The sequence below is a fragment of the Lissotriton vulgaris genome, chromosome 1_1 (assembly GCF_964263255.1).
Source record: "Lissotriton vulgaris chromosome 1_1, aLisVul1.2, whole genome shotgun sequence".
NCBI lineage: Eukaryota > Metazoa > Chordata > Amphibia > Caudata > Salamandridae > Lissotriton > Lissotriton vulgaris.
In genome coordinates this window covers 1,667,510,379-1,667,535,491 of record NC_141685.1, presented here as the reverse complement: position 1 = coordinate 1,667,535,491, position 25,113 = coordinate 1,667,510,379, and the positions used below count along the sequence as shown (strand labels likewise).

The 25,113-nt window shown below is 43.0% G+C and overlaps 1 protein-coding gene across 1 annotated transcript in view; it reads left to right on the top strand.

Moving 5' to 3' along the window:
- Positions 1-5,337: 5,337 nt before the first annotated feature.
- The window catches only part of LOC147751019 (uncharacterized), a 355,587-nt gene continuing 335,811 nt past the window's right edge, over positions 5,338-25,113 (top strand). The window contains exon 1 of the mRNA XM_086918906.1: positions 5,338-5,501. Within this exon, the coding sequence (XP_086775032.1) occupies positions 5,444-5,501 (58 nt within the window). The 5' untranslated portion in view covers positions 5,338-5,443. The remainder of the gene's footprint in view (positions 5,502-25,113) is intronic.

The window sequence follows — 25,113 nt, the reverse complement described above, 5'->3', positions numbered from 1 at the left end:
TGTGGAAGGGGGGGTTGTATCCTAGAAGGGACTAATTTCTGGTTAATAGTGGCAATGTACTCAGATTCCTAAGGCCAGCAAAAACGAAGTCAGAAAAACCAGATCAGAAGGCAAACAGTTAGGGTAAACCACGCCAAGGATGCCAGGTCAAAACAGTTTTACTCAAGTGTTAGGAAGGTCTTTTGTTCATTTTTTTGTGAATGGCTCCTTGCATATCAATTCAGTCCACTGCGAGTTGACATTAATATTGGGCCTTTGGTGAAGAGGAGGCCCAAGAGCTCCAAAGATTCACATTTTTAAATGTTTTGAGTATTTATGAATTTGTATTTTTGTGTTTTTTGCTATAACTATTATTGTGTTTTCATATTGAAACTAATGCAAATAATTTGAAATAGATTACACAAGTTGCAAATTGCCTCTTATTTGTAAATAGTTTTATGATTGTATATCAACAAGTTTGTGAGTCTGCTGGTTTTGTGAATTGTATTTCTGCACTTTATTGAAGGTTAGTAGTGGTGATTTTGTATTGGGGGTAGTATCTCCATGGATTGTCTACTTTATGTTCTAAATCAATAAATAACCCTTTTATGTAGCGTTGTGCTCTACAAACAAATAAATAAAATAAAGACCCTGTTGCCACTCAGGCTGGAATGTGGAACGTTTAGAACGTGGAAACAATTCTCTGGTCCTTGGCGATGTTTCTACTGGAGACAACTGGAAGATGGCCTACCTACCTGCACCTGTGGCAGGTGTAATCCTTCTGCACCATCTTTTTAAGGTCACAGGGTTAGGATATTCCGGTTCACAATGTTTTGACTCCAAGGTCCTACCACTTTGTCATTGCAAGTCCAGCCTTCTTTGGCACTAAAATGAGTCCTTTTGGGATTGAAGGTGGGAGATCCACCATAGTATCTCTTTCCCCTCACTGTTCAGACTGCCTCCTCTATGACCACTACAAATCTAAATGGCACTAACAAGAAACATTTTAAGGCATGGCCAAAGTGAGCAATTGACCAGGGTCCCCACCTTCGTAGGGGCCCCTGGGAATGTGAATGTGTTCTTAATCTTCTGTCTATTTCTCTATCTCAATGTTTAACATATAATTCAATATTGTTTGGCATTGTTGGGCTTAAATTAGCAGAAAAGGCATAATAGAAGTCAAAATTGTTCCAGAACGGGAGCCCCCCAAATGTTTATCTCTGGTCACCAAATTGCTTAAAATGACTCTGCCAATAATAACTAGACTGAGAAGCTTGTTGAATATCGGGATCAGATTTGAAGTTAACCCCTTCTGTGCGTGGGACGGCGCACCAGTGCTCATGTGCATGGGACGGCCCCCGCCCGTCATCGCACATGGCACAGGGAATCCCTCTGGTGCGGGCACCAGAAATATTCCTTTTACCCTCCCAACAGCCTCAGAAGCTAGGGAAGAGCTTCCCCAGCTCCCGAGGCTGCTCACCTGGTTTCCCTGAAATGACGATCACCACGCACATTGCGCTGATGTCATTTCAGTGAAACTGAAACTGAAATGAGCCAAGAGGGAGGAGGGAGCGGCCCCTTGGGCAAGGGTCTATGCTCCCACCATATTATTTTGGGCATAACAGTCTTTTTGCCCCCCCATGTGGGACAGATGGGGGCAGTAACCAAGAGGCTCATTTCAGTTTCACTTTCCACATGCTCAGGGGGCTATCTCTGCCCCCCGAGCACATAGAAAGATGGGAGGGGTATCATTGGAAAGGGGAGACTCTCCCCTTTCCAATGGTACCCCTCCCCCAAGCAGGGATCCCCTCACTAGACACCAGGGAGGGGGAGCAGCCCCTTGGGCAAGGGCCTATGCTCCCCATATATTATTTTGGGCATAAGAGTCTTTCTGCCCCCCTGGAGGACAGATGGGGGCAGTAGCCCCCAATTTGCCTCCCTGGGGGGCAGAAAGCCCACTAGAAACCTGGGATATATTTGTTACTGATGTTGGGGCTGCCCAAAAAAGGTCATTGCAATGCCCCCCAGAGAACAGTCAGTCTTTCTGCCCCCACTGGGGGCAGACAGGGGCAGTAATATCCCAATCTGCCCCCCCCCCACCACCCCCGGGCGGAGCAGAAAGCCCACTTGAAACCTGGGATTTCTTTTTTTATTGAAGTTGGGGTGGGGGCAGCCGAAGATGGGCAGGCCAATGTCCCCCCAAAACAAATGCAACAGTCTTTCTGCTCTCCCCAGGGGCAGATGGGGGCAGTAGCCCACTAGGCACCAGACTTTTTTTTATAATGTAGGGGTGGGAGCTGCCCAGAATGGGCACGATCATGCCCCCACCTCAAAAACAATTACCTTCGTCATTCTGCCCCAGAGGCATATTGGGGCAATAGCCCCTTATCTTACCCCCCTGGTGGGCGACAGAAAGCCCACTAGGCCTCAGGAAATATTTATTTTTTAATTCAAAGCCACTAGGTGCCAGCGATTATGCTGGCTTTTTTATGCATGGGGTTGGCGGCTACCCAGAATGGGCATACCAATGCCCCCACACCTCACAAAAATAGTCCCAGTTTTTTGCCCTTCTTGGGGGCATATCAGGGCAAATCCCCCCGAATCCTCCAAGGGTGGCAGAAAGCCCACTAGTAGGCACAGACTTGTTTTAGCAATGTGCCTACATGTGAATTTTGGGCCCTAGCGCAGCCAGCACATAGGGAAGCCTAGCAAACCTGTACATATTTTAAAACTAGATACCAAGGGGAATCCAGGATGGGGTGACTTGTTCCTCCTTCTCACCAGGTCCTGTCACCCAGAATCCCTTGCAAACCTCAAACTTAGTTTTAAAAAAACACATTTTTCGCACATTTCTGTGATGGAAGGTTCTAGGATCTGCATGGATCCACAAAATTCCACCCACCCCGCATTCCCCAAAGTCTTCTGAGAAAAATGGTACCTCACTTGTGTGGGTAGGCCTTGTGCCCGCGACAGGAAACGGCCCAAAACGCAATGTGGACACACAACATGTTCACAGTGAAAACTGACCCTTTTTTTTGCAAAGTGCCTAGCTGTAGATTTTGAACCCTAGCTCTGCCGGCACCTAGGGAAACCCAGCAAGCCTATACAATTTTGAAAACTAGACACCCAGGGAAATACAGGATAGGGTGACCTGTCTGGCTCTCACCAGGTTCTTTTACCCATAAATCTCTTGCAAACCTCAAACTTTGCAAAAAAAAACACATTTTCCTCACATTTCTGTGGTGGAAAGTTCTGGAATCTGCAAGGATCCACAAATGTCCTACCACCCAGCGTTCCCTCAGGTTTCCCGATAAAAATGGTACCTCACTCGCGACATCCAAATTACCTATCACAAAACAACCTGTCTTTGCAAGGGGAGTACCATGAGTTTTTGGCCCCGGGCTCGGTGGCCATCTAGGGAAAACTACCAAGCCCACACATTTCTGAAAACTAGACACCTGGGGGAGTCAAGAAAGGTATGACTTGCGTGGATACCCCAAAGTTTCTCTACCCAGAATCCCCTGAAAACCTCATATTTTGCTGAAAAAAATCTAGTTTTTAAACACATTTCTGTGTCAGAAAATTGTAGGATCACCAGGCAAACACAAATTTCCTAGCACCCAGCATTCCCCAGGCCTCCTGATAAAAATGGTACCTCACTTGTGTGGGTAGGCATAGTGGTTGCACCAGGAAATGGCCCAAATCGTACTGTTGAGACTTCAAAATTACCTATAACAAAACTACCTGGTTTGGGGGTGGTCACCTGTTTTTTTTGGCCCCGGCCTTGTCACCATTTAGGGAAACCTACCCTACCCAAACATTTTTTAAAACAGAGACAATGTGTAAAAAAAGAAGTCACTTTGAAAAATTACCTATAATTCACATGCTGGTATAGGTACTCACAATTTCGGAGATGTGCAAATAGCTACTGTGTCTAAACTCTATATTTTGTTCCCATTTCAGAAATACATGGGTGACTTTCATACCGGTTTTTGCCTGTTTATATTTTTCCAAACGAATTGCTATATACCTGGTACACAATAAAAAAAACATTGCAGGACACTGCTCAGTTATTGGGTCTGGGTTCCTCTGGTTCTTGGTGAACCTATAAGTCCTATACATCCCCACAACCAGAAGGGTCCAGCGGATGTAACAGTATATTGCTGTCAACCATTAGTCATACTTAGTAGAAGTTAGAGATGAAAACGTTGGCACAAATGGCTGTTTTTTAACTCATTTTCAATTTTTTCTATTTTCAACTGTTAGTTTCTATACAAAAACCCAAAGAATCTACACAAATGACCCCCTTTCTGAATTCAAAATGTTGTCTACTTTTCAGAAATGTATAGCTTTCCAGGATCCATCATTGCTTTCATACCCATTTTTACCATTAACTGGAAGGAGGTTTAAAGCACAAAAAATAGCAAAGTAGGCTGTGTCCCAGAAAAATGCCAAAACTGTGTAAAAAAATGTGTTTTTCTAACAAAAGTCTGCTTGTCCCTGAAAGCTGGGAAGATGGTGATTTCAGCACCACAGCCCCTTGGTTGATACCATCTGCAGGGGGGAAAAACAGATGCTTTCATCTGTTGCCCCCCCCCCCAAAAATGTAGCTGTATTTTGGCTAATTTCTGGTTCCCCTCCAGAGGAATCCACAAACCCTGGGTACCTTTAGAATCCCTGTGATGTTGGAAGAAAAGGACGCAAATTTGGCGTCGATACCTTACTTGGTCAAAAAGTTGCAGAGGCCTAAGTGCGAACTACCCCAAATAGCCAAAACATAGCTTAGCACAGTGGGGGAAAAGACCTAGCAGCGAAGGGGTTAAGGACTACTAATTCATGGTGTCGGCCAGGCGCCGGTTATATAAAATTGCAAACAAATATCCTTAAAAGAAATGAAGTCATCTGTGCTGAAATTCACATATTTCCTCCAATACTATATATGTTTTCTAAAACATCATTTGTTTATCAATACTGAAGAAAAATAAACATTTTGAAGTCTAAACATTTTTTACGTTTAAGACAAATGTTCAACGTTTGTAGCTAACAAATGGAAGGAAGTTCGACTTCGTTTAAAATAGCAAAATGACGATAGGGAAACAAGTACATTATTATATTAGCTGACTAAACCTTAAATGAATTATTTGCGCATAACAAAACATACAGTACATATTAGTATTATTTTTAGTAAGACAGATATAATTCGTCAAAGGTTATCTGGGCGTCGGAGCTGGTGCACTACAATTCCCAAGATGCATACAATTCGGGGGCTGCAGCATACAGCAGTGCAATGATCTAAGCTCCTCCTTTACCTCTCCAAGCCACGTGCAGACAGTGGGAGGGTCCCTCAGCTCAGAGCCTGGTACCTTCAGCATCTATCGTGCTGGAGAGCCCGGCGTCCCTAGCTTCGGTCTGAGAGCGCGTCGATCGCTCGGACCAGACGAGGGAGCCCTTCACAGGTTGCTCTATGTCGTCCACCGACGGGGAACACAACAGACGCAGGAGGTTCACCCACGACGTATTCGGTAGGTGCTGGTGATTGCGCTCGTAATTCTTATGTGTGGCACTGAAAGGGGGGTAAGACTTGTACTTCGATATTCCGTTATATCTCACTGTGAGGAAGGCGTCTGCCTCCCTCGCGCACCTGGTGAGGCGCGTGCTGCTGTGAAGAGTTGGCGGGCGCGGGTGGACCGCGCGCCGCTTGGGGGTTATTTAACTGCGTCTTTGAACCGAGACAGACCTCAGAGGTCGAAGGAACACACACAACGCATTTGTAACCTGTGGCATTCTGCATCCGGGCGCATTCTGAAAGGAGAAAGGGGCTGCTAATTGGCTATAGTTAACTTACCAGTTATTTGAGCAAGGGCAGTAGTGAAACTATTCGCTCCTAAGTGTTTTGATTTTTTATTTTATTATAAAGATGCTCTCTTTAATTCTGAAAATAATCGTAACGGGACCGATAAAATAGTCGTCCGTTTTGCTACTTATTTTCAAGGCATTTTTTTAATCAATAACGCTCCGTCTTATTTTGTCCGTTTCAGCTTGAGCCTCCTGAATAGGACCTGCGTAGACACTCTGGGTATTTATTTATTTGTACAAGACAATGCTAATAAATAAACATACTTATTGTGCAGAAATAAGTGCATTAATAAAGCATTTATTTTGATACCGGGTAAAATGACAAACTAGTCCCAAAAAGTCCATAGAGCCCAAAGTGCAAGAGAATTTGCCCGGGGACACCAGTATGCGAACATAAAGTTACTGTGTCTTGTTAGGAAACTCAGCTGATACAGATGTGTATGTATATATACACTGAAAAATAACACAGGCTACAATGATGTTCTAGTTAGGAAATAGAATTTAAAAAAAAACAGAAATTCACTGGAAAAACCAAAGGTTACAGGGACGTTATATTTGCATTCAGATTTTACTCACAAACCATAACAATTCATCAGTTATCATTACCTGAGCTAACTATAACTTAAGCCCCCTGAAATGTACTGCTTATGACCTCACATATTTCATCATTCATGACCCTGATGATTTCTCAGATGACCACTGATGACATCATCCAGTGATTGAGTTTCTTGAAAGTGTGACACTGAAAGATGTGCTGAGCTACTACATATGTTAAATTACTATTCTTTCTATACACTGAGGGTTAGTATTTCTAACCTATTATCTGAACTATAATCCCGTTTTTAAAGAGGGTGTGCTATTTGAACTAGACTCTGCTGACATGTCCCCTGCGGATGTATGTGTAAGGTAGAGCTTTGCAACAGTCTAAGCTGTTTATTGAGACTTCACTTCACCGTGATGCCTGAGTATAGTTGTGTTTTAGGACATACTGACAACCATTTTGCTTAATCCTCTTGCCTTTGTGATGAATGAGTGTAAAAGTAGTTTGCAATAAATGTGTCTGTTCACTAAGACCTCTCTTTAGGGTGATGGCTCAGTGTAGTAGTGGTTTGCAACAGACTGACCTCTCTACTGACACCTTTCTCCAGGCTGTAAAATAATTTTACTAGTTGTTTGTGATATTGTGCCCTGTCCACTAAGACCCCTCTATTAGGTATGTGTTGTAGTGGTTTGTGTGAAACGGATGTCTGCACTAAAACCTCTTTCCAGGTTGACGAATGGTGGTGTGGTTTGCAATAGTTTATCCGGTGCAGTTACATTTTTTACTTTGGTCATTGGTTTTTAGAGTAGTAGTTTAGAGAGAGGACTGTTCACTGAGGACTCTCTCCTGGGTGATAAGTTAGTGTAGTAGTTAAGGTTACACAATGACCTATCTGCTGTACATATCTCAATTTTTTTTATTGGGAAAAAAAACGTTTTTTTTTTTTTTAAGTATATTGAAGTTTACTTTGCTGGATGATATAATCACTGATGTAATATGTGAGGTCATACGCCATGCATTGCGGGGGGCGTAAGTTATATTTAGCTTAGCTAACTGTAACTTCTGATTTTCTATGGTTTTGTATGTGTAAAATCTGAACCTAACTATATCCTCTCTGTAACCTTTTTTGTTGTGAATTTCACATTTTTTTATGTAAATTGTACTACAGTTTGACCCATACGTTCAATTTACTAATATACATTTACACAAGTTTATAAATACATTTTATTTGCGCATTCATGTTTTTAAAAAATATATTTTAAAACTAAAAATTGCATGAAGGTGATTTATACAATGCACCAAATTGTCAATATATTTATTTTTTATTCTTTTTCTGGATCCGTTTCCAACCAAGCGCATACATTCAATACTGAAACACCATAATTAATACAGACTTATGCTATTGCAATTTCTATAAGTGTATCAGTGTGTGTGTGTGTGTAAGAGAGTGGCTATATGGGTTGTGAGTGGTTTTGTGTGCGTGAGTCTGTGTAAGTAGGTTTGAGAGTGCGTCTGAGTGGCTGTGAGTGGTTTTGTAGGTTTGTGAGTGTATGTGTGTGAGTGGGTGGGTAAGTGGTTTTGGGGGTCTGTGAGTGTATGTTTTTTTTTTTGTTTGTTTATTGGGGTCTGGATCCGCTGTGGAGCACATGCGGTTGCATTTAGTGTTGTGGTTAGATCCACGGATCCTTGAGTGCTAAAACAATTTTGGGAGACTATTTGTTGTCCCTGAAGGGTCCGTCCCAGACCACTCCATTGGTTCCCTGGGGTCATGGTACCTCTACCCAGACCCCTTCTATCACCTTTAAATGTTGTTTTCCTCCCTGGAAACAGAGTACCAATGCACGAAATGGCAGCTTCAACTTTCCACTCAAATTGTGGCCAGCCAATCATGGCATTGCTGGTGGCACGAGGTTCTGCAGACCCTCCGTGGTGGATGAGCAGTGGATCCACATCTCTAGACATAAATGTTTTACTTTAATAACCACAAAACTACTGAACAGATTTATACTAAATTACAAAAAGCACTCCTACTTGACCAAGATTTAGCTTTCTGCCAAATTTGGTGTAAATTCGTTCATTGGTTCGGGCTATAGTAGTTTGTAAGATCCCTGTGGGAAATTGCATGTGGTAAACACGTTCTAAGACCTCCCTGTTGTCTCGGTCCCGCTTTAAGGATCACCCTGAAACTTTCCAGACAGCAGCTGAAGTGACTTACAAACTAATAAACTAACTTTGAAAATGTTGTGAAGATTTGTTAAACTGCGTCAAAGTTGTTAGCAACCCAAATGCTCTACCTATGGAAACCAGACCCTAACTAAAACTACCTACTGCCAGTCGTCAGTAGGTAAAATAAATATACAGATATATTCTTTGAATTGACTACAGTGGACCATTTGGCTAGACCATGTGTCGCATTTATTTTTCCACAGATGCAGCTTCTTAGAATGAACACATGTACCCGTGAATCAAATCATGTAGTTACAGATGGGTGTAAAAACAATTTAGACATCAGAACGTCTTGGCCGTTTTGCTTTTTTTTTAAGATTAGAAAGCTTTTTTAGAGGAACGTTGGCCGGAGAAATGGAGGGCTTCCAAATAATGCACCCTTTTTATTATTTCCTTCCATTTGTGGAGGCATAAAGGTTTTACGAACTGGCTCACTTGTCTGTCTCTCTGCACTTACTGCAAATCTTAACCATTCAGTGCGACGACACGCTGATCAGGTTATTTTTAGACCAGTGGTGTAACATTACCACCCACCAGGCCTGAGAACTCCTGACTGGGTCTGGAGCTTGGGAACCCCCACCCCTCCATGAAGTTAGTAGCCCCCCCCCCCTCAATTTTCATTACGCAACTATATCCGATTTCAACAAGGCATCAAGCCTCCGCCAGAAACTTCACTCTGCTCTTAAACTGCACATTTCCTTGGGTAGTAAGAAAAATGAATCGAGGGGGAAAAAAGGAGGAAGCGCGCATTTCTAAAATGGACCAAATATTCAATTTTTAGACGTTAAAAATGATAACATTTCCTCGTCCAAAAGGCTTGTCTAAGTACGGTTGTTTACCTTCTATGCAGTTGGAAACTTTACTATCCGAGACTTCACATTTTGGACCATAACTCGGAGTTGCTAGGCAGATAAAGCATACATTAATCTAAAATGGCAGTAGTTGCTCGATTTAATGGTTGTACATTTTATCTAATTTGAAAATTAGGTAGTTGAATTTCTACAGCTTAGTCATGCAGTGGTAACTGTTTACGGATAACATTGAATTAGCTACTAAAACAGTTGTCCAATTAATAATAGGCCACTCTTTGATTATAGGCGAAAGCACATCTATACATGGGTTCACTGGCCCCCCAGTACTTACCACTATTTAAACTCAGTCCAGGAATCGGCCTCTTCTAACAATGAGGCACCTGTGGAACATCATTCTTGAGCAGGTTTGCCTAAGAGATCACTTTTTCCCTTGATTTGAATGTCCTTAAAGTGCTTAGCTATTTTAAATTGCTTCGTAGTTGCCCGCTAATAGGATAATTTAAGGGGTTAATATGTCGGCTGCAGTGATCTGCTAGTAGCCAAGTTTGCAGGTTACAATCTTCTCAGTACTGATCCAGCTTGTAGTGCTATGGATGGCAAATAATCAATTTGCAGATAGCATGGTATTTATTATCATTGTTAAATGTGGGCTCATTCCTCAGGAGAGACCGTCTCAAATGCCATAATGCGTCTACCCTCGTTGCATGATGGAGTGAGGGGGGGGGGGGGGGTCCGAGGGGAAGTTGTACTTTACATTTAGTGGGTAAAGAACCCAAAGTCCCTATGTGGAAACATGTATGACTCTCACCAGCACTGCATAAGTGCCCCTCAGTTCGCCTGTGGACAGTAGGTACGAAAAAGCTGTTGTTATGTAAGTGCAGGCCAGTTTACACGGTCTTAACTGAAGCAACTGGAGCTGCGCACACCTTCCCCGATCTAGTTTCAACAGGTTCATTTAAGATATTGCTACCTGTGCCACACAACCTGTTTTCTGTACACAGTAGGAAAGCGAGCTACGGGTGCCAGTGTCCTGGAGTGACTGGCCTGCAGGGGTAGCTGGAAACTTCGCAACAAGCCAGTGAGACTGAAATGCAGAATGAGTTGGGGCAGTATGTGGCTTATCAGATGAAACCAAGCAGCTGAGTAATTCTAACCTGTCTCTACCTGCCACACAAAACCATCACAGGCTCAGGACACCTCCCATTGTGATTCAGTCCAATAGAGTTGTGTGTTGTAAGCTTCTCGCATGCTGTCAGTAACTTGTAGAGCTTTAACTCTGTATATTTTAGGTCCCACGTTTTTTTTTCTTTTTTTAGGCAGTTTGTATAACACTGACATGTCCTAGTTAAACCAGTTAAGGGCGCTATATACTAGAAGGTATTGCCTCTGTCAGGTAATTCCAGGAAATCCAGGTGATTAATATGGATCATGACTCATGACACCTGGATCCTCGCAAAGATGTGCTGGAAGACCTAGTGTCCCAGACAGTATCGAATAAATGAAAGGCAGATCGCTGGTGCATGTGCACTACCCAGCTGAACCAGCTCAGTGTAGCTCTCCTGGCACAGAAGCAGACGAGCGCAGCACTCGGGCTCACTACCATCTCCATTTTCCTTTCAATCACTGCTTCGCAGTTGCTCTTAAAGGCCGGTTTGCAACCCCGCGGCCACCTTTCATATGCGTATGTCCCTCTTGCAAGACCTTCGATGTCCTCTAATAAATTGTCAGCTGTAGGAGTCCGAGAACCATCTACACCAGGTATTGAATGGTGTGCTTTTGCTCAGGTCACCTGGGCCATGGTTTCCTGTCTGCAAAGAAAAGGTGCAAGCATCTAAACTGCTCATCCCATGTTATATGTTCCGCATTGATTAAAAAATGTAGCATAGGAATGGTTTGGTTTCCCAAGCACGACTGACGAAAGTACGAAACTTTTCGTCTTGGTGTTGTCGTGAGAAATTTAGCATGTCCGCAATTTCTTTCCCGCACATACGTCTTTGGCCCTGACTGAGAAAAAAAACGGGCGCAGCATTGTTGTTAATGGCGTGTGACTCTAGTGAACCGCTTTCTCAAAGTCCTGAACCAATGCATTCTGCAGGCCGCCTCCACTTCCCTCTGATATGATTGAACTACAGGCTCTGCGGCTGCAATCGATTAGCTCACGGACCAGGTCTTGTGAGCGTCGATCATTAAAGCAGTCATGCATTTCTTTGATGATGCTTCGTCTCTTAAACGGTTTTGGGATGGCGCCCTTGGTGGTGGTGTATACAGTTGTCACGTGAGCATCGATGTGAAGCATTATACTAGTGAGGAAGAGAATTTTCTCGATTACAGGACATGTAGTCTCCGTGCCCAACTATCTGAAATAATCTGGATCGAGCCTTAGAAACAATAGCTCTGGCTTGCATTTTTAGTTTTGATCAAACGTTCTAAAATTCTGCTGCACTGAAAACAATAAGCAACATAATGTTTGTATCGAATACATATATTAAATACAGTACTGAATATGATTCTGTGTACTTTTTGAGACCAAATAGTACCCCATGCTTTGCAAAGCAAGCAGTCCTGGAAGGTGGAATGATACACCAAACCGCTAATAACCTGAGGTAAGGGAAATTCTCCTCGGATGAAACAAGAGCCCCTCTGCATATTTTAAAGAATCAGTAACCACAGGGTCCGCAGCCACCTGTGCTGCTAAGGCACACTTAACAATCATTGGCATAGCCAAAAGGTCTCGCATTTGGGCCCTTTATAATTGTTTAGCCATGCAACAGTTGGTGTTGTTGCACCAAGGATATTCTGCTGCATAACTAAATATTTATAGGGTCCTAAAAGCGAGACCTATTGGCTATGCCAATGCTAGTTTGTTTTTTGTTGCTGTTTTGTTTAGGTTGCCAGATCTACAATAGCTGGACATGCTTTTTGTTAACAGTTCTTTGCATCAAATGAATTTGTTTTTATTGCTTTGAATGTTGTTTCCATTCTGGTTGTAGGAAGCAGTCATTCCCGGAGGCGTGGGGGCTGCCTAGCTGTGCGCTTGCGCCGAACTTTGCAAATGAGAGAGCCTGGTGCAGGCGCAACTTAAGTGTGGAGTGAGTGAGCCCCAGGCAGCATGACTCACTCACACAGGTGTTCATGCACCGCACCTGCATACTCAGCATGGTTTAAGCAAACTCGACCAACTCCCTCCCAGGCATCGACACATATTTATCAAGAAACTCTGAGAAGAGCCTGCCTGCTGCACTGATGGCTGGTGGTGTGTGTGCCTGGTGGAAGCGTGCACTGACGGCTGGTGGTGTGTGTGCCTGGTGGAAGCGTGCACTGACGGCTGGTGGTGTGTGTGTGTGTGTGCCTGGTGGAAGCGTGCACTGACGGCTGGTGGTGTGTGTGCCTGGTGGAAGCGTGCACTCACGGCTGGTGGTCTGTGTGTACCTGGTGGAAGCGTGCACTGACGGCTGGTGGTGTGTGTGCCTGGTGGAAGCGTGCACTGACGGCTGGTGGTGTGTGTGCCTGGTGGAAGCGTGCACTGACGGCTGGTGGTGTGTGTGCCTAGTGGAAGCGTGCACTGACGGCTGGTGGTGTGTGTGTGCCTGGTGGAAGTGTGCACTGACGGCTGGTGGTGTGTGTGTGCCTGGTGGAAGCGTGCACTGACAGCTGGTGGTGTGTGTGTGCCTGGTGGAAGCGTGCACTGACGGCTGGTGGTGTGTGTGTGCCTGGTGGAAGCGTGCACTGACGGCTGGTGGTGTGTGTGTGCCTGGTGGAAGCGTGCACTGACGGCTGGTGGTGTGAGTGTGCCTGGTGGAAGCGTGCACTGACGGCTGGTGGTGTGTGTGTGCCTGGTGGAAGCAGGAGCACTCGCATTGATAGAAGACACAAATGAAACGGAGAGGGAGGAGGGGGAGAAGGGAGGGGGAGTGCAAGCAGAGGAGCATGATTAACAGCTAGAAGACACAAATGAAGCTGACCAGGAGGGAGGGGGGAAAAGGGAGGGGGGTAGTGCAAGCAGAAGAGCCTGATTACAGCAATAAAAACACAGATGGCAGCTGGGCACGAGCTCGTGAACGCAAGGGCCAGGAAAAGCCTCTGGTGGCACTTTTAAAAGCCACTTACTAAATGTCTCGAAGACTACGTGCTCTGTCTCAGGCGAGACCTAAAAATGGCTAGGCAAGCTCTCACACGGGTGGCTCAAGCCCTGACCCTACCTCGGCCGAAGTCTCTGTGAGCCACCCAGTTTGCAGACTTCTCTATAAAAAAAAATCTTGCTGTGAGTCCACCAGGTTACCCAGATTAACTGTAATTTATTTTCTGATTTAATTTTTATTCAGTTGGTCATAACGTTTTCTGTATGTTTTCACAGAGTTGAGGCCCCGAATAGGGCCCTCCACCGGTTAAAGGGATCCTTAAGCACACCAACATGACAAAGGGATGTGTGCGCTCTGCGGGAGTTACTAAACAGCCACAAGAGAAGGCTCACGTAGTGTAGTTCCTATATCCCTGATAGGCTCTGCGCATTGGAATAATATACATTATAGTTTTGACATACGACTGACGTCAGTATGTCTCTATTGAGTACATTAAACTTAATTACTTGTGTGTGCCAGCTAATTTGGAGGTCACTAGAAATTTTCTCGAATGAACAAGAAGGGATTCGTTTCTGACAACCACATAAACATGACCACTTTGTTTCCCATAGAGTCGGAAAAATATCTTCAGTCGTGGAAACAATAGATAACCGTTTCCCTCAGTCATTCGTGCATGCTTTGTTTCTACAGAGTTTTGCACAGAAATAGGGAGTCGGGCGTTTCAATAAAAAGGGTTTTTTGAACAGTCTTATTTCTCATGCAAGAGATATGAACTGCTACAATCGTAAGACAGAATGCGAAGTATAAAATGTACAGCGTTAGCAGTAAGATAAAATAATACTTTAATAGCATGTCTTGTAGCTATGACATATATTCATTAACATACATACATAAATAACACAGGCTAAAATACTCAACTGGTGCTTCTAAGATAATCCTACCCCAGTGTACCTAACCTCAGTCTAGTGCGAGGGAAGAAGTAGGTGCTGTTTTAGCTATAGTTTAGTTTAGCCAAGAATTGCCGGATTTTCTCTAGGTTCTAATCAGTTCCATACCTTAGAATGAGAGAGGTTGGTATCTCTTTCCCGTGACTCGATCTCTAACACCCCGCAAGGGGAGTCAAACACTGGAGCTGGATTCTCTGCGAAGAGGATGACAGCGTCTGGCCAGTGCGTTAGTTGGGGTCTTGACTTCCTTTGAGACTTGCTGTGGCGAGCCGCGTCATGCAAGTAGGTAACCGAACCGCATTGTGCCTTGCCATAGCAAGTGAAGGTATATTTATACCTTGAAGGTGTTTAGGAATGCCAGTATTGAAGTCTAAGTCGGGCATAAGAAAGTCCTGAATGAATCTCTAAGGAATAGATGTTCATGCATAATAAATGAGTTCTTGGAGAAATCAATATCCAAGCAAGGGGATGTCTTAAAGGCTTAAGAGTCTGGTTTTCCAAGAACTCGTTGTGACGTAGATGAACAGATCCAAATAGCCATGCCTGTATTTGGTTAGCATGAGCAATGCCTAAATAAGGGCTGGATTTCTATGCCTAAATGAGGGTAATGTGACTTGTACCTATTTAAGGGCATGAATCGGGAAATTCATACGGAATCTCAATCGATATACAACACCCACACCACTTTCGTATGTACGACGTTACTAAATCCTAAACCTGTTAAACATTTCTAAAATATATCTACACACGAAGTACTAAGAATATGTCCAAAATACAGTGTAAAATGCATTAGAACTGGTTGTAATTAGAAAAAAGAGTGCCTCTCCACAACTCAATTACAACCATATTTATGGAACATTGAAAACGCAAGCTGTCGTTTCCAAGCTTGGAAACGACAGCTTGCGTTTTCAATGTTCCATAAATATGGTTGTAATTGAGTTGTGGAGAGGCACTCTTTTTTCTAATCACATATATTAGGCCCAGCCTCCCCAACTGTCCACTAGGGCCAAGCTCCCCTTGTACTCCTTAGAACTGGTTGTAAGCATAAACATGCGTTGGTGCTGTACATATCAAAGCAATGTTTCATTCTAAGCATATGTTGACATTTGAGAATGAATCATGAAAATATAAATGTTTGAAATGGCTCGTAAATACAGAAGAAAAAGGGCCGAAACCATTTCATGTCAGATTGCATTTAACTTTTTGTTTGTGGACAAGGTCATATATTGTCTCCGGAAGTATTAAAATAGTTCTTGTTCTCTATGAATAGTTCTACTATTAGCAGATTACTTGTGCCAAAAAATGAAAAATACAAATTTGGAGAAAAAAAGTGAATCATAGGAAAAAGTTCCAAAGTTAGTATCTTGTTTTGAAAAATGAAGGTCAAATTTAAAGTCTCTCCGAACACTGTGTGCCAAAATCAAAAGTTAGTGTTAGGGCTGGGAAAAAACATGAAGTCTTCTTTGTCTGAAGACAAAAAGTTGTCTACCATTGTAGGTGAAAGTTGGATTACCTCGTTTAGAAGATTAATCGCACATCGATGAGAAGCATCGCCTTCAGCATTGGTCGTATCAGCAATGTTTGTATTGGATGTTATCTGCGTGCCTGTTTCATCTCGTACCTCAGCAGTAGCAATTTGCATCTGTGAGATATCAATGAATGCAGTCATCAGAATTGGTAGCCGCTGGGGACTACACAGAGCATGGGCCGTTACCGGGTCCAGCAGAGTATCGATATCCGTAGGCATGACTGATGGGGAGTGTTAGACAGATGTCTAGCACGCATTCTTCACCGCAAAGCAGGCAGCGTAGAACAGGTAAGATGCAATCTTGCCAGATTGGTCTGATTGACCGAAACCATGTGGTATTTAATTCTCGTAGACGAGGTAAACCTAGAATTTGAACGATGCACTCACAACACTTCATCTCCAGTAGAGCTCTCTCTATGGTGCTTGGAGTGGCGTTGGTGATTTGGCTTGCCATATCGTAGCAGTAGGAGCAAAAATAGGATCTCTGCAACATGTCCAAAAAGCAGTGGCAGTCCGCCAAACAGAGTGCACAAAGTTGGGAAGTATTCCGAGGACTGCTTGAAAAGGTGCTAACAGTACTGAAAATACGTTCTTAAATAGATGTTCAATACCGCTCATATCAGACATGTTTAAGATACGTTCCAACATTTCTGAGAAATGTATAGGGCAGTTTGTATTCAAAAGGGCATGTATCTCGGCAGAAGTCCTTGCGACTTGCAGATCATAGTTTCTTTTGGCCGAGGTCAGTGGCACAGTTTTTTGCAAAAAAATGGCTTTCATTCTGCTTAGAGTATCAATTCGTATAGAAGAGATGTTAAGTGTAGGCCATAGAGGCGACTCCATGGCTGTCTTGGTTTGTGGAAACAATACTTGCATACAGCAAGTGACCCTGGATGACACAGTTACTAGATATGGTATACCTGGCAATATGCCACATCAGCTGTGATCATTCAACATTAGGTAGCTCCCGTTAGAAAGTAGTCCAAAAATTGGATTAAGCCTTGCAGGTGACCGGATAATTTGTAGTGAAAAGATCGCAGGCCCCGTATAAATTAATACCCTGACAAAGGAGAGAACCGCTTAGTGCATTTTCACAGTTAGAACCGCTAAGAAACACTTCACCTCCCCACTCCAACATGTGTGTGTGTTAAATTCCAGGATGTCTTGATGTTTTCTTTACCCAACCTTTCATATTTGCCTACTGGTATGTGCTTTAGGCAATACAGAAAATGGAAAATTGTAACAGGCAGAGTGATTTTACCATGTATGATCCATTCAGTAGCGGACTTTTCTGCTACAGTGAATGGTAATGTTTCCAGTTTTTCAATGCTCAGCACCGTGTAGTCTGCTCCCCTTTGTGCCAGTTTGATCTGTTTATCAGTGAGATTGAATTCTGAAAACAGTGACGTAGTGTTGATTAAACGCCAAGGCACATACCTGCACGCAAGTTTTGTAGCGTCCAGCCTAATAGCATGATTTTGTTTGTTAAACTTTTTTATTGGATTTCATTTTTAGACATGTCATACAATACTCCCATTTCTTACTTGACTGCTGCAGTATTACAAGCAACTTTAACATGGTCATGACAGTGAGTAGCGGGGGCAATTAATCAGTTAATCAATTAGCCGACCAGTGGAAGGGGCCCTCCCGAACACCCCCATCGGAGCTGCCGGGGGACAACGTGAACGTGGTCATTGGTAAGGTTACCGCGGTCCTCCGACCCATATGATAGTCTCTAGTTCATGGGCCACTGTAAGGGGTTATAACTACACACCAAATGTCTATGGGTCTAATGGGACATCTTAAAAACCTGTTAGGGATATGACCAACTTGTTAAAAAGAAAGAAGAAGAAATACCCGTGTGTATTACAGGCACAACATGGTATTACCAGGGTATAAAAAGTACCCATCAGTTCCCAAACGGTACCGCCCTTGTCATCATTTGGGTTCTCCCTACACCAAGGAGAATATGTTGGCAAACACTAGATGTTGTAAGTGATTGCTGCCAGACCTTTAAGAATGGTAGTAAAGGAATGGGAGGTACCATAACCAAGTTGTGTTAGGGTAACTGGTATGCAGTGCGTGAAAATGTGCGATATAGTGAGTGTTTAAAATTGGATAGTAGAGAGAGAAATATTTTATTAGATGTCTCTCAGAACATCCACATTTAAAAACAGTGCAAAACTTAAGCAGATTTAACAAATAACTGCTTATTTTTAATATTGGTCGACATGTTTCAGCATGTGTGGATTTAACTGTCCACTGCTTTCATCAGGACCAATGCTTCGCTACTGCAAAAACGTGAAAAAAGAATCAAAACAAACTCATAACCATGTCACCTGATAGTTTAGGTCATGGAGAATCCTCCTATTGGAAACTGCTTATTCAGGCCAGAAGAGAAGTCACACCCCGGACAGGACATAAAAGAGAAACCAACTGATGTCACCAACAGAATGTACATCTAAAAGCTGCTAGACATGTTCTATTTTGCTTGCTTATCATGGTGGGATATTTACATTATCCCCTTGTTTACATGTGTGCCTGCTTACCTATTAAGTAGGAGGACAAGCATCCCCTCACCTGGCTGCAGCTCAGGTAAGTGGAGCACTGCTCTATTAAGAAGGGAAGAAACAATAGTTCAGAGGACTCTCCAATAGAGGAAAGCTCCATTAGAAACTAGTTAGAAAACTGGTTAAAAGGGTGAAACCTTTATTGTAGTTTTCTCTGTGCTACGGCCTTAGATATTTTATTCATGGCAGAGTGATATATAAGGCAATGTACCTCAGCCACCAGTACACTACGATGTTACTATAACTGGCTGCTGCTCTTGATATTCCAAAGTATCTGTGCATTCACGCCATGTACCGGCAGTGTATGGCAATGTACCTTAGCCACCAGTACATTCCGATGTTACTTTATCTGGCTACTGCTCTCTATTCCAGAATGTATGTACATTCACGCCATCTATCAGCAAAGTGTGGTAATGTACCTCAGCCACCAGTACATTACGATGTTGCTGTACCTGGCTGCTGCTCTCGATATTCCAAAGTGTATGTGCATTCTCGCCATATATCGGAGTATAATTTCTGCAGAATTCAACAATCAAAGTGCAGAACTCATGTTGCAAACACAACCACACCAACATAACATAGACGCGCTCTATGCTCCCACAAGCTGTTCGTGAGGGCCCGTGTTTAAATTACTGCCGGAAGAAGCTACGCGGCACTTATAGTGGTAACGATTGAACCGCTGTGCTTGCATTAGTCGAATCAGTCGTTCAGGCTCTAATCGCCAATTGCCCCCCAGTTAGAAATGTAAATCAAACGAACCTGTCCGTCGGTTCTCCCAGCTTCCCTCGGAGCTGACTGGGAAGGTGACCGGCAACGTTTGCATTCTGTTTTTGTTTGCCTCCTGCCGGAAGACTCTATGTGCGTCACGTGTGCCCCACAGAGTTATGGGGAATGTAGTTGTCCTCCATAGTTTATGATATTTTAAAGTGTGACGGACAGTTTAGAAATAGTAAATTATTTTTACCAAAGAATCTGCACTAGGTCTTATTACAGACACGTAAAAAATACCTTACAAAATTTCGGGCGCTATTAGCCCCGTGTTTGTATATTTAAATATTTAATGGTACTGCCTCATGGCCAGAGGTAGAGAACACCTTTGATGACGGCTATTGGTGTAGCCGAAACTAACGCCCTGGATTCTAATTACAACTAGACCATCGATCTACAAAGAATCGATCATTGATCTACAAGAAATACCCTTCCCCGTGGAGGGTGTCAATAAAGTTACATTAAACTCAATTTGTATGGGCTCTTGGTAGATGTAGGTTTTTTTCTTAATTCATTATTTCGTCATGACATTAGTAAAAGAGCCATATTTAGTCACAGTTCACACTGAAGGAATGCCTATCGCAAGTCGTTACTAACGCTATTGTACCTGTCCTGTTGCAGTGGGTAATTCTGATGTTCAGTCACAATGGAATTGACGGCCCTGTACCAGATCAATTAAATATACACTGTCACACGATGGATATGCTGATGGTGGAATGGAGTCACTTCCCACAGATTAATGGGAAATATAGTCTCATGTTTGATTTAATCATGGCTTTTTCAGGAGTGATATAAGTGCTTCTATTCAATGATGTCTCAACCTATTAATATATGCCGAAGCGGCCTTGAGTGGTGGTAGTTCTAAAAGCACTCTTTTAGTAGTCTGTCCTCTAGACACAGCGAGCAATAGACTATGTAGAAGTGAATACAAGTGAACTATACGGAGTGTCTCACCAACTTAAGTTGTTACAGTTCCTTAATTCACAATAGTAGCCCAGGTCTAGACATCTTCGTTTACATTCTGCACTCTGAGTGAATCCTGATTGACAATTATTATAGAGACATCCACAGTATGTCTTCATTGAGTCCATCTTTGTCTGTATTAAGTTTATACACCCATTTTTGTTCTTTGGTAAGCAGGTATTTACTTATATCTGTTACATGTTCAGGAATAAATGGCTGTTTTAGTACTGTTCAACTGAATTCCGTCGGGCCATGTCCTGTTTCTAAGAAGTGCGTTGTTAAGCGAGTGGCTTGCTTACGGCATCTTAGCGTGCTTTTATGCTCCGATATCTGGACCTTGACCTTCCTCGTGGTCATACCCACATATCTCAGTTGGCAAGGATATGTGATGAGGTAAATTAAATTCTGGCTGTTGCAGTTGGTAATTTTTTTCTGCTGCCATGGTCGGTCAGTACCGATACCTATACTCAGTGACTTGCTTGTCTGGGGCAAGCAGCACATGTGCCTCATGGGTGATGGCCTTCTACTGCCGGAAGATCCCAAAGTGTGCCAACGGCTCGAGGTGTTCTACCCTTCGGGCAAGTGTGCACTAGCTTGTCCCTAGGATTCGGGCCACGTTTGAAGGCGAAAAGGGGAGGCGGTAGATGGTCTCCTCCAGTGTTCAGAATAGACCAATGTCTCTGGATTATTTTCTGTACTTGGTTTGATTTGGTGTTGAAGGTATTGACAAAGGTCATTCGTTCCGATTTTTCTTTAGTGATTGAAGGTTCCAAAAGAGCTTCACGGTTATTGTTCGAGGCTCGCTTCATAGTCACGGATGATTTTCTTGGGATATTTTCTAGCCAACAGGTGGTCCTTCAGATTTTCTGCATGTTTCTTTTATGAGTCTTTGCGTGAACAGTTCCTTTGGATCCTCAAAAATTGGCCAAATGGCAAATTGTTTCTCAGGGATCTGGGATGGCAACTCTCGTAACTCGATAAGGAATTCCGAGTCATAGGTTTCTTATAGAGTTCTGATTGTAAACCTGTTGGTGTAGCTCTTATCAGGAGATCAAGGAATGGCAAGCAATGCTTGTCATATTCAACTGTGAAGCGGAGATAGTTGTTTCTCTTGTTGAGCCATTGGTGGAATAATAAAAGGTCTTCAACAGTACCACGCCACACTACAAGCACATCATCAATATATTGCTTCCAAGTGCGCAATGACTGGAAGAACGGGTTGGTAGATGACATCACCTGTTCCTGCTCAAATTGATGGAACATAGAGGTTCGCTAAGCTGTAAGGGGTGTCAGCAAATGGCAATCCAGGTTCTGACCTGAACTGGGGATCCGTAACTCAGGGAATGAGGGGTCGGGGTGGGAGGAAGGATGGGCAGGGGATCACATCAGACAGGGCCAGCGTAGTGGAGTTCTCAGTCCTGCCTTAATCTGTGGGCCCTTTTGGTAACTTTGCCTCTCCCTTTTAAGATCGTGCGTCCCGGGGAGTGGTCCGGATGTTTGGTTGAAGTGGCAGGGGGGTGGGGGAGGGGAATTTGCGTGGGCTAATTAGCATGCGCCCGGACAAGACAGCCTAATAGCATGATAGAACATAACTGAGACTGACCATGTTGCAACATGACCAAGTCTTGTTCCATGATGTATATTGCAGAAGACACAATGCTGTCCAATGAATATATCCTGGACGACGAATTTAACCCATTGTCTACTTCTGAGAGAGATTTCTCTAAATTAATAAAATCAATTTCTCGTATTTGATCCGCAGTCTCAGCTTGGATAATCTTCCATAATTCATTTTATATGCAGCATATATACCGGCATATATAAAACGTTTTTGACGCGGTTTGCTTGGCGCTGACCTAAGGGAATTCTAGTTAGGACCATTTTTTTTTTTGTAAAACAAATTTTATTTGTCATGCTTCACGTTGGAATGCAGAGCTATGCCGCCTGAGGCTTCTGCACACATCGAGTACACAATAATGACTTTGACTTTTATAAAGATGGACAAACCGCATTTTAACTAATTCACCCCCCCCACCCCCCGATTGCGCCCATGTCCCAAAGGAGAAAAAAAAGGATTCATCAAGAGTGTAACTGCATACCCGTCGACCACCCAACCAACATAGAGCCAGCATATGTGTCAGTCCGGCAAACGTACATCTCCCTCCTGAGGTGGATCCAGTTCCAGTCCCCGGTAATCTGCCCACCTCTTCCAAATCCTATAGTGTTTGCGTGGGCACCCCAGGCAGTGAAAACTGGCTGTTCGAGCCCCATACAAAAATCCATCCAGTTTCTCCACACAGCCAGTGACGGAGCCCAGGGCGCCTTCCAGGCCCTGGCAATATCCCTTTTTGCCAATGTGAGACCTAAGAACAAGAGGTGTCGTTTATAGTGATTGCCCCCCACTCCCTCCATGACGTGTAGCAGGGCCAAGCACGGAGTGCAGGGGAGCTCCCAACGCCATACCTCTGACAAGCAGGAGTACACCCCACTCCAGAAGCTATGCAGTGCAAGGCAACTCCAGACACTATGCAAAAGCATGCCCTCCTCCCGCTGACAGCGGAGACACTCGGGGGATCTTAATATTCCTGCCCTCCACAAGCGCACTATAGTGAAGTACGCTCTGTGCAGGTATTTAAATTGTACCAATCGCAGGCGCGAATTGGGATCGTGGCATTTCATATTCGTCCTGCAACAAATTAAGTGTCAGATCCTTCATAACGTCTCCCAGAACTGAGATGCCTATGGAATCCCATCCCCTGAAGCCCTGCAGTGCTGCCAATTGAGGCAACCGCCCATTACTCCAGAGAGCGGTCTCCCTGGTCAAGACATTCCACCACCCCATCCTGCCCTGAGCCTGCCTCCATATGTGGAATACCACCGCTTGACCGGGGGAAAGGTCTTTGCCATCTTTAAGTAAAGATTAGTGTTGTTTTACATCCTCAAGTGTAGATTTCTGTAGCCAATCAAGGCATAGTTTCCCTACACTGTATGTTGTTACTATCCCAGGTTGCTGTCTTTGAACATATCTTGGGTCTGGCCTATTGATAGTAAAACCTTGTGTTTTGTTCAGGAATCAATCTTGACAGATATTTGTGTCTATGGGCCAAAGCAACCATTTTTTTCCATTCTGGATTAGATGTGTTGTGATGCAAACTATTATGTACGTTGACCTCCCCCGTGCAGTGCTATTATTAGTAGGTACAGGTATGGTCGGTGTGTTCATGTCCTTGATCTTGGCTAACCCAAGGCAAGGCGTTTGTTAGACAGTGTCATTCAAAAACATAACTTCTTCAGGGATGATATAGGCTCTAAACATGGCTTCTATCCCCTGCACGTGCCAATCTTTTGGTATACAACCGTTTCAACGCAACTTTTACAACGCATACTGTTTCAACGCACACCATTACAACGCAGGATCCTTTACAACGATTGCCTTTACAACGCATGACATTACATAGCAGATGCTATTACAACGCATGCCATTACAACGTAAGTATAAGTAAGTATATCCTTTTATTTAAACATTTTTTTATTACAATTTTTTTTTAAATTAATTTAAAAAATATTAAAAAAGTTAATTTAAATGTAATATATATAGTTTGGGTTATGGGGTACAGGGGTATTTTTAGGGTTCAGGGCTGGGTTTGGGTTATGGGGTACAGGGGTATTAGGGTTCAGGGCTGGGTTTGGGTTTTGGGGGTACAGGGGTATTTTTAGGGTTCAGGGCTAGGTTTGGGTTTTGGGGTACAGGGGTATTTTTAGGGTTCAGGTTTGGGTTTTGGGGTACAGGGGTATTTTTAGGGTTCAGGGCTAAGTTTGGGGGTACTGGGGTATTAGGGTTCAGGGCTGGGTTTGGGGGTACAGGGGTATTTTTAGGGTTCAGGGCTTGGTTTGGGGTACAGGGGTATTTTTAGGGTTCAGGGCTTGGTTTGGGTTTTGGGGTACAGGGGTATTTTTAGGGTTCAGGGCTTGGTTTGGGTTTTGGGGTACAGGGGTATTTTTAGGGTTTTGGGGAACTGGGGTATTTTTAGGGTTCAGTTTTTAAATAAATAATTTAAATAAATTAAAAAAATAATTTTATTATTTATTAATAGTTCTTTAAAAAATAAAATTAAAATAAAGTAATTTTTTTCCCTGCACTTACCCTACTATTACACTCCCCTGGAGTTAGAATATTATTTATGAACACCTAAACTATTTTTTAAAATAAAGATATATTTATATTTACAAATAAATTAATTTAAAAATAATTTAATTTATTAAATTAAATATTTATTCATTACATTTTTTAATAAAATATACTTACGTTGTAATGGCATGCGTTGTAATAGCATCTGCTATGTAATTTCATGCGTTGTAAAGGCATTCGTTGTAAAGGAATCTGCGTTGTAAAAATTGCGTTGTAATGGTGTGCGATATAAATGTATGCGATGTAACGTCATACATCCCAATCTTTTGTACCCTAGGCAGTTTTTGTCTCAATGTTGTCTTTCCAAAAGTCGTAACCCCTTCTAGACAGTTGGGCAATAAAGGCTGCATAATAAATCTGTTTCGTATTAGTTAACATATTTTTTGTTCCTGTTTTGTTCACATTTTTAAAGTTAAATGATTCAGCATTTGATAAAGTGAACCCTGAAAAATATAGTAAATGTAATTGCAAAAGTTTTTGAGCTACTCTTTGGAGGTGTAGGACAATGTTCCCATTGGTAATACATATGTACATTACTAGATATTGCTGATTTGTGCAAGAAATTACCATAATGGTTATAACAATACATTTGTTCATAGTCTGAGGAACCCTCTAAATATTCATGATTTGTGAATACCGCAGACATCTCTAGATC